This window comes from Rana temporaria, chromosome 4 (genome assembly GCF_905171775.1).
Source record: "Rana temporaria chromosome 4, aRanTem1.1, whole genome shotgun sequence".
NCBI classification, from domain to species: domain Eukaryota; kingdom Metazoa; phylum Chordata; class Amphibia; order Anura; family Ranidae; genus Rana; species Rana temporaria.
Window position 1 is genome coordinate 285,390,340 of NC_053492.1, and position 13,674 is coordinate 285,404,013.

A 13,674-nucleotide genomic window follows, 5' to 3' on the forward strand; every position below is an offset into this window, starting at 1 on the left:
CCGATTTAGAAACGCACGTCCGCCCGGCGCATTTTTTTACGTCATTTACGTAAAGGCTTTTTCCGGCGTAAAGTTACCCCTCATAAAGCAGGGGTAAGTCATGTTAAGTATGGACGTCGGAAACGACTGAACAGCGTCGTATTTTACGTTGTTTACGTAAGTCCTTTGCGAATAGGGCTGTACTTAAGTTACGTCCACGTCAAAAGCATTGACAGTTTGCGGCGTAATTTGGAGCATGCGCACTTGTAAACGTTCACGGATGGCGCATGCGCCGTTCGTAAAAAACGTCAAATACGCGGGGTCACATGTAATTTAAATAAAACACGCCCACATCATCCACATTTGAGTTAGGCGGGCTTACGCCAACACATGTACACTACGCCGCCGTAGCTTAGGGCACAAGCTCTTTCTGAATATGGAACTTGCGCCCTAAGTTACGGCGGCGTAATGTATCTGAGATACGTTACGCCCGCCGATAGATACACAATTGTATCTGAATCCGGGCCTATAATCTTTTGCACAAACCAATCAATATACGCTTATTGTGATTTTTATTACCAAAAATATGTAGAAGAATACATATCGGCCAAAACTGAGGAAAAAAATTGCTTTTTTTTTAGAAAAAAAACGGGGAAATTTATTATAGCAAAAAGTACAAAATATTGGGGTTTTTTTTCAAAATTTTCGCTCTTTTTTGGTTTATAGCGCAAAAAATTCAAACCGCAGAGATGATCAAATACCACCAAAGGAAAGCTCTACTTGTGGGAAAAATAGGATGTCAGTTTTTTTTAGGTACAGTGTCGCACGACTGCACAATTGTCAGTTAAAGCGACGCAGTGCAGTATCGCAAAAAATTACCTTCCAAATCTTCTGAGGCTAAAGTGGTTAAAGAATCAGCAATTTAATTTTTAATCCCTAGTTGTCAAATGTATATATACCATCATTTATTCAAACAATAACAAATTCCTAATTTAATTCTTTTGCAATTTGTCTTTTCATCAAACCCCTCCCCCAATTAGAGATCCTGTTGTTTATCAATGCTGATCAACGACTAGGACTAAACAATAGTAAATAGCTATACCAATTCTGCATCTGCATTACAAAGCCAGTCATTGTGCTATATCACTTCGGCTGCACATGAACATAAACAATAATAGCTCTGTCTAAACCATCAATGTGCGTGAAGTCATCCAATAATTTGAACACAATAGTGTTAATATATCCTAGTTGGAAACCTACGTACATTTTGTTCCTAGGAACATGTTTAAAACAAACATGAAAATACACAATTTGTTTAAAGTAAACTGCATGGAGTCATGCATTCAGAGAAAACAGCAATATATTGCACCACTTCCAAAATGTTCATCAGACAATCTTTGTCATATAGATTGCAGCACTGGGTAGACTGTCCAGTTGTAAATGGCATTTTATAAAAACATTAAAGCAACAAGACTAAAAAAAATATCATAAACCTTTCATAATTTCCTGAAATGTTTGCAAGCAATTTATAGAGTACCTTCGTCTTTGATCATAATATATAAGATGTGAATGAGTAATAATGAAGTAATGAAGGTCCAAAGTGCAGATTACACAAATATATAAAAAAATGTGGCAACCACCCCAATCTATAACGATCCAAATATAATTAAATATAGCTAACTATATCAGCATGCTGGATAATATATATCTCTATCTATCTATCTATCTATCTATCTATCTATCTATCTATCTATCTATCTATCTATCTATATTATATATAAAATTCAACCATATGATGTGTTTGGAAAATGACCAACTATCCTGAAAATAAAGAATTAAAAGTAAAATACTGACGCATGGTGATAATTACATCTTGCACATTTCCAATAAGAAATATGTCTGTCCATGTTTGGATTTAGCTATGATCAAATTATAATATGCAGTATCAAAAATATTGTACTAGACTACCAAATTTACTTTTAACGCTGAAATTTCCTTCAAAAACACTTCCTTCTCTTTCATCCACACTTCTTTCTCCTTCCTGTGACGCCTCCTGAGCTCATCACACTTCTTCTTGTAGCACAGGTTCTGTTCCTGGGGGTCCGGTCTATTCCCTTGATGTGACAAACCATTCAAGACAGATGTGAACCCTGTCTCCTTGACGCCGCCTCTTAATGGACTGCGACTTCTGGATCTGTCTCTTACCCTATAGCTGATCCCAGACATATTACAAGTTCCATACCTGCACTGGTATCTTTGGCAATTACATAACCCTGGCACATTCTCAGCTCCATTCCACATAGCTTGATCAGACACAACAGATGAGATATGGACTTATTCCCTCCCTCTTGTTGTCGCCTTGCGCCTCCTTAGGTGTAAACACCCATCATTAGCTGTTGCAAAAAAGTTCCTTCTAGATCACGAGTCTTTGGCATCCGTATTATGTTGACTCATCTGTATTTTTTTCCATGCTTCTAGAAGGTCACCAGAATGCCTCTACTAATAAATGTCCTCAATTTAGTCCCAGCTCTTGCCAACCAGCCAACATGGACCTCCTAATCAACAGCTTCCTATTGCCCACAAGCCAGGAAAAGAGGGAAAACCTATCTGAGCTCCATACAGCTTCTAAATCGAAGCCCCTTCTGACGTAAAAGCGTGTCTGTTATTTTTAACCAGTAGACATCGCGGCACGACATTCTCCATAAATATATACATATACGCCGAGGCTCATAAACAAAAAAATTCTACAGGTGATAAAAATGTGTTGCTTCTTCTAAATAAAGAACGTGCTTGCTAAATTCATCTATGATCTTACACCTCTTCTCAGCTGTTAAGGAAAACGGACAAAAAAGGAGAGCTATGATAACCAACTAGTGACATACTAGTAACAGTGGCACTTGTCAATACTGCCTAGTTAATAAATCACTGTCTTAAAGAGCGTATGGACAGCTGAAGTGTTTGTGGAGGTCTCCCCCTGGGTCCTCCACAAGTAAGCTGTATTTCAGCTAGACAAATCGCTCTTATTTTGTTGCAGCAAATAAAAGAACATCTGTAAGATCTTACCTTTCCAGGGGGTTCCTAACACTCCGTTCAATGTTTTCAATTTTCAGTGCAGTACCATAAGCAGCTGGATGCAGACATCAGTATGGATTGCTGTACAGAATCTCTATGAAACTTTTCCAACTAAAACGAGAAAGAGATCAAGGCAGTCACTTACTCCAGCTGCAATGTGTAGAGAAAACCGTTTGCAGGGGGGGGGGGGGGGAGCAACATTCAAATGTTAAAAACTAGGACAGAATAAAAATGACCCAGGCAGATGAGTCCCCCCCCCCCCCCCCCCCCCCGTGACGTCAGCTTGGGAGTGGACAGCTCTAAAGCTTTCATATCCAGCCCCCGTTCTGTAACTTTAGATCTGCTGGTATTTCGTGTAAACAACTTCACGTCCAAGACAGTTTTAGCCTTTATAGTGGAGCTCACAATTTCATAAGCCTAAAAACGAACGGAGGTGAATTCACATCCAATTCTTCATAGCTGCCAATTTTAGTTTGAAGTTATACAAGGCAGGCTTTGTGTTTTTTTTTATGGCTGAATGAAATAATGTGCTGTTAAAACAGCCACAAGGAGAACATTGTTCCAACGAAACAATTAAGAATCACTATAAAAAAATGTAATAAAAATAAATAAATATAAGGTGTTAGAAAAGGCAATACAATAACACTTGTGAAGGTTATCAGCGATATATAATGTAATCGTCATAATCACTAAACAGAGAGTTCGCAAATGACAAATCAACATGTTAAAGTACATGTTCATGACACCTTCCTCTGAATTCCACAATATGAAAAGTGTACCCGTGCTCCTCTCGTTATCACTATACTCTCACCTCTTATCAGAATGTGCACTACAACACAATGAATTGGCAAATTGTGCTGTTTTTCCCTTTCCCAGTCTGACCTCTGCTCTATAGGGAATTGTAAGGCCCCTTTCACATGGGGGGACTCTGATTAGATCAGCAGGGGATCCATGGAATCCATGTATTTATATGTGCATAGAAGCTTTTCAGTATTTTGCAGTAGGTATCCCTTTATGGTTTCAGATGGCTCTCAGTTATCAGTGTTAATTTTGTAGATGAAAATATTTTTGTCATATTTATCGTCAGCTGCTTGTTTTCAGTGACAGGGGGAATACCCTCCCGTCTGCGCCCATATTATCTATGTTTTCAGTGACGAAAACGAAACAAAAATAAATTTCTGTTCCAATTCAGATGATTTACCACTTCCCGCCCGGCCTATAGCAGAATGACAGCCAGCGGTGGGTCCATTATTCTGACTGGATGTCATATAAAATCTTTCAGGATAACAGCCGGCGCGCGCCCCTTGGGGCCTCTTCTCTAGTCGCGTCGGTTACACGTGAGTGAGGAAAAGCCGATACGATTCCTTTTTACATTGTGATAAGCTGTGATTGGTAAAGAGCCTCCGTCAGAGGCTCTTTACCGAGATCGGGGTTGCGGTGTGTCAGACTGACACGCCAAACCACCGATTGCCGCGATGCATGCCCCCAAATAAGGATGTAAACAGGAAAAGCCGTGTATCAGCTTTTCCTCACTCGCGTCTGACAGACACGACTAGAGTAGAGGGGGGGGGGGGGTAGCGCTGATTGATTATCAGCGCAACTCCCCCGCAAGGATACCCATTTCAGACCACCAGGACTGCCACCACTGATGACCACCAGATATGCCACCCATGGCCACCAGGGTTGCCAATCTGTGCCCAAAATCAATGCCAATCAGTGCCCATAAATGGTGCCAGTCAGTGCCCAGTAATAATGCCTGCCAGTGCCTCCTTATCAGTGATACCCATTAGTGCCTCTCTATCTCTATCAGTGTTCATCAGTGCCCATTAGTGCCACCCATAAGTACCCATCAGTGCCGCCTATCATGCTGAATTCCAGCGCGACCTATCAGTGCTGCCTGTCAGTGCCCATCAGTGTAGCATATTAGTGCACATCATCAGTGCCCATCCGTGCCACCTCATTGGTGTGACCTCATCAGTGATGCCTTATCAGTGCCCATCAACAAAGGAGAAAACATACTTATTTACAACATTTTATAACAGAAACAAAGAATAAAAAACATTTTCCCCAACATTTTCTGTCATTTTTTATTTGTTGCACAAAAAAATAAAACCCCCAGCAGGATTCAAATACCACCAAAAGAAAGCTATATTTGTGGAAACAAAATGATAAAAAAATGGTTTGGGTAAAGTGTAGCATAACCGCGCAATTGTCATTCAAAGTGCAACAGTGCTAAAAGCTGACAATTGGCCTGGGCAGTAGGGGGGGAATGTGCCGGGTATTGAAGTGGTTAAAATATGACTAAATCTAAGACTATGACTAAAACTAAATCTAAATTTAGCGTCAAAATTAACAGTGGTCAAAAGGCAATATTCTAATTTTTTTATAAAATTGTATTTTATTTACAAAGATGTTACTTGAAACTTCTTTTCATTATTAACAAAAAACTGTTAAAGGTTTTATATTCAGGTAATACAGTATGTTCAATGGCATTACAGCCAATAGAGTTTACAGTTTTTTATTTTTTTATTTTAGGCCCCTTTCCCATGGTTGGACCGTTCAGGCCGCTCCATGCAAGTATAGAGCTTTGGATGTCAGCAGAGAGAGACATGTCCGCTGACATCCGACCCGATCCGATCCACCAAAATCAGACGTATGGCGATACGTCCCTATCCGTCCATGGTGGATCAGATCGGGTGAGATCTGATGAAAACGGACATGCTGATGTTTTTATCAGATCTCTCTATAGGAGACAGCGGCATTGTAAGTGCATTATCCCGTTATTAACTACTTGCCTACTGGGCACCTTTACCCCTTTCTGCCCAGCACTGTCACACTTTGAATGACAATTACGCGGTCATGCAATGTTGTACCCACACAAAATGTTTATAATTTCTTTTAGACAGATAGACCTTTCTTTTGGTGGTATTACAGTAATCACCGCTGTTTTTTGCTAAGACCAAAAACTTTTAAAAAAAATAATATTTTTTTTTTCTTAGTTTCTGTTAGAAAATGTTGTAGGCAAAAAGGTGAGCGAATGGCCAGAGGGACTTTCACTGAACGCTGAGAGTGCCGTACAGTTGTTTGTGCATATGGATCACAGTAGTTTCAAGTAATAAAAAATAAAACTTCACAGAGGGCGTACAGAGTGGACCTATATTATATATATATGTGTGTGTGTGTATATCTCACAAAAAAAATGTTTTTTGAAGTTCTTAAAGTGCTACGCCAACATTTCATATTCCTGATATGCGCCCAGTGGCATTGCCAGGGGGGGCGGGGGGTGCAGCCCGCACCCGGGTGACACCCTCAGAGGGGTGACACCATCCTGAGCGCTGCAGAGGGTCCTGGAGGCAGTGCTCTTCAGCTGCAGTGTACCGGCACCACGCTATCACTGCCTGAATGAGACTCCTCACTCTCACTGCCACTGCAGCTCCCTCCTGTCCCTATACACAGGTGCGCCACCCAGAGAGTGACAGTCTTAGAAAGCAACTCTCCTGACGGCTGCACTTCTCAGGTGCATGAAGGGGGGTCTGCACTTATTGGGGGGGGGGGTTAACCTGAGGGGGGTCTGCACTTATTGGGGGGTTAACCTGAAGTGGGTCTGCACTGATGGAGGGGGGTGGTTTATCCTGGGGGGGTCTGCACTTATTGGGGAGGAGGGTTTATCCTGAGGGGGTCTGCACTTATTGGGGGGTAATCCTGAGGGGGGATCTGCACTGATGGGGAGTGGTTTATCATGAGAAGGGGTCTGCACTTATTAGGGGGTTATCCTGAGGGGGGTCTACACTGATTGAGGGGGGTGGTTTATCCTGAGGGGGGTCTGAACTTATTGGGGGGTTATCCTGAGGAAGGTCTACACTGAAGGGGGTGGTTTATCCTGAGGGGGGGTCTGCACGTTTTGGGGGGTTTGCACTTATTGGGGGTTATCCTAAGGGGGGTCTGCACTGATGGAGGGGGGTTATGCACCGATGGAGGGGGCTTATCATGAGGGGGGTCTGCACAGATGGAGGGGGGTGGTTTATCCTCAGGGGGTCTGCTCTGATGGAGGGGGTAGTTTGTTGTGAGGGGGTCTGTACTGAGGGGCGACTATAGTTGGTGGGTGGGGGGGTGACACCATTCTGATTATATTTTGCACCTTCGTTAGTTCTCATAGTTTAATTTAACCAGCATAAGGACTTGTTTTAGCATATGTAAATGGCGTTCAAACCACACATGTGAGGTATCGCCGCAAACATTAGAGCGAGAGCAATAATTCTAGTACTAGACCTCCTCTGTAACTCTAAACATTTAACCTGTAATAATTAAAATGTTAAAGCTTCGCCTATGGAGATTTTTAACCACTTGCCGACCGTGCACCGTCGTTATACGTCCACAAGGTGGCTCTGCTGGGTGAGAGCACGTAATATGACGTCCTCTCTCCCAGCCGCCACTAGGGGCGCGCGCCCCCGACTCCCGTGCGTGTGCCTGGCGGGCGCGATCGCCGACGGGCACACGCGATCGCTCGTTACAGAGCAGGGACCGGGAGCTGTGTGTGTAAACACACAGCTCTCGTTCCTGTCAGCAGGGGAAATGCTGATCTTCGGTTCATACAATGTATGAACCGAGGATCAGTGTTTCCCCTAGTGAGGAGGCCACGCCCCCCCCCACAGTAATAACACACCCAGGCATACTTAACCCCTTCCCCACCCCCTAGTGTTAACCCCTTCACTGCCAGTGGCATTTTTATAGTAATCCAATGCATTTTTATAGCACTGATCGCTATAAAAATGCCAATGGTCCCAAAAATGTGTCAAAAGTGTCCGAAGTGTCCGCCATAATGTCGCAATACCGAAAAAAAAAATCGCTGATCGCCGCCATTACTAGTAAAAAAAATATAATAAAAATGACATAAAAATACCCCCTAGTTTGTAAACGCTATAACTTTTGCGCAAACCAATCAATAAACGCTTATTGCGATTTTTTTTTACGAAAAATATGTAGAAGAAAACGTATATAATTTTTTTTTATATATTTTTGGGGGATATTTATTATAGCAAAATGTAAAAAATGTAAAAAATATAATTTTTTTTCAAAATTGGCTCTCTATTTTTGTTTAAAGCGCAAAAACTAAAAACCGCAGAGGTGAGCAAATACCACCAAAAGTAAGCTCTATTTGTGGGAAAAAAGGACACCAATTTTGTTTGGGAGCCACGTCGCACGACCGCGCAATTGTCTGTTAAAGCGACGCAGTCCCGAATCGCAAAAAGTACTCTGGTCTTTGGGCAGCAATATGGTCCGGGGGGGTAAGTGGTTAAGTACTGAAGTTTGGTGCCATTCCACAAGTGTGCGCAATTTTAAAGTGTGACATGTTAGGTATACATTTACTCGGCGTAACATCATCTTTCACACAATACAAAAAAATCAGGCTAACTTTTTTTTTTATTATTAGTGTAACGTTTTTTTCCAAAAAAAGAGTTTAAAAAAAAAATGCTGCGCAAATACTGTGTGACATAAAAAGTTGCTACGACCACCATTTTATTCCCTATGGTGTCTATTAAAAAATATATATAAAGTTTGGGGGTTCTGAGTAATTTTCTAGCAAAAAAATTATGATTTTTCCCATGTAGGAGAGAAGTGTCAGAATTGGCCTGGGTGGCAAGTAGGTAATTACCATAAGTAAGTAATATACAAATAATTATTATATATTGTTTTTAAGGTAATTTACTATATTTTCAAAAACTGTACTCAAACAGGTGGCTTAACGGACAAATTACTGAAGTTTGAAATTATAACTTCAAATCAGTAATTTCACAGTAAATAGATAAAAAATAAATTATTATGTTATATCATATAGCATAATAATATAGGATTTAGCTTGATTAAAAAAGTAACTTTTCAGCAGTAGCAGATTCTCCCTCTTAAAGCGGAGGTTCACCCTCAAAATTAACTTTTTAGCTAACCTATCTCCAGCCTTAATAAAGGCTTGTAGCGTTGTAATTTTTTTTAAAATGTGTACACTTACCTGTCTTCAGCCTCACTTCCGGGTCTTCTTCCTTGCGGGGAGTGGGCGTGTCGCTCCTTTTCCCCGACGGGGAGCTCTGTGCAATGTCTCCTAGGAGTGAGTGTTGATCCTCCCAGGAGACGATTGACGTGCGGGTAAAGCGCGTCATCGCCTTCTGAAAATATCCGTCGGGGACTCGGCACTATACGGCGCCTGCGCCTGCCGTGTAGAGCTGACTGTGCAGGCGCTGTAAAGTGCAGAGTCCCCCTCGGATATTTTCAGAAGGCGATGACGCGCTTTACCCGCACGTCAATCATCTATGCCTCGTCTTAGGAATGCCTACTCCCTGGGGGAGCGAGAACCCGGAAGCCTGGTGAAAACAACCATGAGACCGTAAGTACAGCAGATAAAAAAAAAAATCCAGCATACTGTAGATGTCAGCAGTATGCTGGATGTAACAGTCTATTGATGTTTTAGGGTGAACCCCCGCTTTAAAGAGGAAGTAAACCCTGATGGGTTTTACTTCCTCTTCATTTCCCTGCAAAGGTAAAGCATGTTCAGCCCTCTTCCTTCCGGGGCCACGGACTCCGGCCGGCCGGAGTTGCGTGACGTCACTCCCACGCATGCGTGTAGGAGCCGCCAGTTACGGCATGACCCCAGCTAGAAACGGCACAGCGTGCCCTTTCTAAAGTGCGCATGCACAGAAGAAATCTTTGTACGGGGAACTGCAAATATCTCCAAAACCGTGTAGGTTTAGGAGATATTTCCAGCACATACAGGTAAGCCTTAATATAGGTTTACCTGTAGGTAAAAGTGGTTGTACAGGGTGTACAACCAACTGTGTGAGAAAAATATGGGAGTATGGATAAACCTTATACCCATAAACCCATGTTTTTTTTCCTTGTAGTTAAGAGGGCTGGGCTGGAAGAGAGCATGTGTCTTATAGACACATGCCCCCTTCTATGACACCGCAGTGAGAGAAGAGCCTCCACTGCAGCATTTTTATTGGACAGCTTAGACCAGGCAAGGGCAAACTCGGCCCTCCAGCTGTTTTGAAACTACAAGTCCCATGAGACATTGCAAGACCCTGACAATCACAGGCATGATGGGATTTGCAGTTTCACCACAGCTGGAGGGCCGAGATTGCCCACCCCTGGCTTAGACCAATGGTGCTTTACCATTGGTACAAGGCTCGAAGCTGTCCATTGAGCTCAGTGCCTCTAAAAAAAATTAAGAGGCACTGTGAGCTCATCCTCTCAGTCTGCTGCACACAGAGTGTGCCAGCTTGTATTTAAACTGGCCGCTCTGTATGTACCTTCTGACAGGCTGCACAAGGAGCCCCGTATCTCCAAGATCATAGGTACTAGGAGCCCCAAATTTTGACCATTGGTGGGGTAGGACTTCAACTACCTACCACCCCCCCCCCCCCAATTAGAGGGATTTTTAACACATATTGTGTGCTGCAATGCACGTTGGAGTAAAAGAAAGAATTCTAAGTCGCTCATTTATACTGTATATAGCTCCAAACTGATGAGCTGTAAAGGTATTTAAAGTGTCCCTTACAGATAGTTTTGGGTATTGTAATTTTTCGCTGTTTCGCAGGTGCATACAGTTTTTAGATGGGATACATAATGTGGCGCTCCTAATCTGCTAGTCTACAAGGTACTCACTGTAAAATAAGTCCATCATAATAATGAGTCACTCCAATGATTAATCCAAATAATGAGTCCAGGAGAAAGGACACAGGGCTGGACAAGATGTAAAACCAGGATGCAGCTCAAATCTTGCACTTTGGGAGTTAACACAGTTTTAAAGGCAGTTTTTTAACCACTTACGGACCACCTGCCGTCGTTATTTTGAAGAGGGATATTATTGTTATGGCAGCAGCTAGCTACCATAACCCCGGTATCCTCTTCTTCAGCGGGCAGTCCGCTTACAGATAAAAGTGGTCTGTGGGGGAACAAGGGAATCCCAGGGGAACAAGGAGTTGTTTTGCTATGGGACAGGAGGTGGAGGGAACGGGATGGCGTGCACGTGAGGATGTGGCGCGCTTGTAGGTGGGGGGAATGAAGAGCGATGGGATTGCTTGAGGGGAATGACGGACCGCACTATCTGAAGGGAGGAGACGGCTGACGGACGCCCCTACGCTGCACGCTACACGCCGACAACCGCGCTGCACAGTGGAGGACCCGCACGGATACCAACGTATGGTGGCGGAGGTCCAGAGCCTAGCATCTAGTATTGCAGGCTACGCTGTGCGGACGTGGGAGACTCGGGAGAACTCGGTGAACACCTGGTGAGTAGCGAGGACAGGCGAGCGGCAGAGAGGAGGCGGGTCGCACGGCGGGAGGACCGAGCCGACCGAGTCCCGACAGACGAGCCCACCAATGCACAGACAACAGTAAGCTACAAACCGTGGGACCAGCAGTGGGAAATCACCCACACAGACAGGAAGCACGGAGGTAAGGCAGGGGAAACTCCTGAAGGAGGATCGGAAAGGACTGCTAACCTGATAAAGGGCTGGAACAGGTCTGTTATGCACTATTTACTCTTTTCTTCTATGTGTTGGACAAAATAGAAGCCTAAATGAAGTCCTAAGGTACGTGGACTTTCTACTACAGAAAAATTTAATACTACTACTACTCGTTTTTTTTTACTGTAAAACTGAAGGGGACTGCACTTTGATATTAAGCCAATAAAGCCTATAAAGTCTATAAAGCCAGAGATGTATCATGTGAGAATTGAATGAGAAAAGAACTTTGGCTACAAAGTATAAACCCTTAAAGGATCTCAAAACGGTGCTCTTAAACAGATACCTGGGCCTATAAGTTCTGTGCTATGTGCGCTGAACAAATGCATGTAATACATCTAATACAGGCATGAAATTTAATAATACGGTATGCAAATTAGCACCTGGGTCTATCTGAACTTTGAACTCTGAACTTAGTTCTTTGCTTTTCTTTTTTTTTCCTCTTTCCTCTTAGAGCTTATTAAGCTTAGTAAGACCTAACGGTGACATAACATCAGTATAGGGGAATGTTAAGCAAAAAAGAAAAAAGAGGGATTGGGAAGGGAATAATACCAAATAGGCGAGTCCCCCTGTGAATCTGCGATTCATTAGTGATATTGTTTCCGGAGTATCTATCAGAACCCCTGAAAACCGAGATAATATCAGTAGGTTGGGAGCCAAGAGAGGGGTGGAGGGGGGGAGGACAAAATTAAAGGAGCAAATAGCAAATCCCTTCAAAGCAAACATCTAACCCAACCCAGTTTGGCACTTCATACCGGGTACTTCCCTGATACTGGACTCTCTATTAACCAGCTGGGAACAAGAGGCCAAGCTGGGGAAGAGAATTAGAAGGAGGGAGACTAAAATGAGCAGAATGACGAGTAGATCAACAAAAGGGGGACCCCCAACTACTCCAAGCAATACAACAGCAACAAGTTCAATAAGACCATTTGTGACAAGAGGGGAAAGTCCGCGCGCCCCTGAGGCCCAGGGGGTAACAAAGCAACAACAAGTGAATAAAGTCAAAAAGGCTGAAAATAAGAAACCCCAGAGTGATATCCCCAGAGAAACATATATTGAATCAAGAGAGGAGGGGCCTACAGGAAGCAGACTGGAAAGCAGCAGGATGGATGAACGAAGCGCAGATACTCAGTCCCCCTCAAAAGGAGAAATGGCAGAGATGCTGTTAAGGCTGGAAAACGTGATAAAAGGTGAAATACAGAACCTACGGACCGATTTTGTTCACATGCTCTCTAGAATCGAAACAGCAGAAGAACGAATAGAGAAACAGGAACAGGAATCAAACGCACTAAAAGCTCAGATAGATCAGATTCAATTACAACAGAGGCTTATTCTCTACAAATTGGAGGATCAGGAAAATAGAAGCCGGAGACAAAACTTAAGGATAAGATGTATACCAGAGAAGAGGGACGAGGACCTCAGGCCAATAGCGCAGAAGATATTTAATCCAATACTGGAAAGAACAGTGGATAACCCAATTGGAATTGAAAGGGTGCATCGAGTGGGAAATCTGAAAAGAGCGACCCCCGAGCGAACAAGAGATGTCATAATAAGGTTTAGATTATATGAAGACAAAGAAGCAATTTGGAAGAAGCTGAGGGGACAACCTCCGATAGTGTTTGAAGGGACGGAGCTGCAGATGTTTACTGATGTGGCCCCAGAGACCCTGGCAAGGAGATGGTTGTTAAAACCGCTATTAAAACAGATGATAGACCTGAACATTAAGTATAACTGGGGGTTCCCTGCTTGCCTGATTGGAACAAGGGAGGGGAGATCTGCGACACTGAGATTTCCAGAGGACTTGAGGGAATTCTGTAGGAAATTAGATATTCAGGTCCCTGACCTACCAGGTTGGGGGTAGGGGGGAGGCGGGGATGGGAGGGAGAGGGGGGAGAACGGAAACTCCCCCCTCTCCCCTCTCCCCTGCTCTCTCTAGTTGCACTTTTTTTTCTTTTTCTTCCTTTTTTTTTTGTTTGTTTTTTTTTTTCTCCCCTGTGCTTTCTTTTGTCCCTTGCTTGGGCTTTCCTCTGACCTCCTGGTTGGGGTTTTTCCCCTCCCCCCCCCCTTCCGGGTGGAAAACCGGGAGGGGGGGAGGCAATCTCAGACCCCC

General features: G+C 43.4%; 2 protein-coding genes across 2 annotated transcripts in view; both read right to left on the reverse strand.

Annotated features, from left to right (window-relative positions):
* The window catches only part of KIAA0408 (KIAA0408 ortholog), a 64,761-nt gene extending 62,552 nt beyond the window's left edge, over positions 1 to 2,209 (reverse strand). Inside the window, exon 1 of the mRNA XM_040350387.1 lies at positions 1,957 to 2,209. Within this exon, the coding sequence (XP_040206321.1) occupies positions 1,957 to 2,205 (249 nt within the window). The 5' untranslated portion in view covers positions 2,206 to 2,209. The remainder of the gene's footprint in view (positions 1 to 1,956) is intronic.
* The window catches only part of SOGA3 (SOGA family member 3), an 89,520-nt gene that overhangs the window by 8,793 nt on the left and 67,053 nt on the right, over positions 1 to 13,674 (reverse strand). Inside the window, exon 7 of the transcript XR_005748701.1 lies at positions 3,043 to 3,162. The gene's annotated coding sequence lies outside the window, so the exon portion shown is untranslated. The remainder of the gene's footprint in view (positions 1 to 3,042; positions 3,163 to 13,674) is intronic.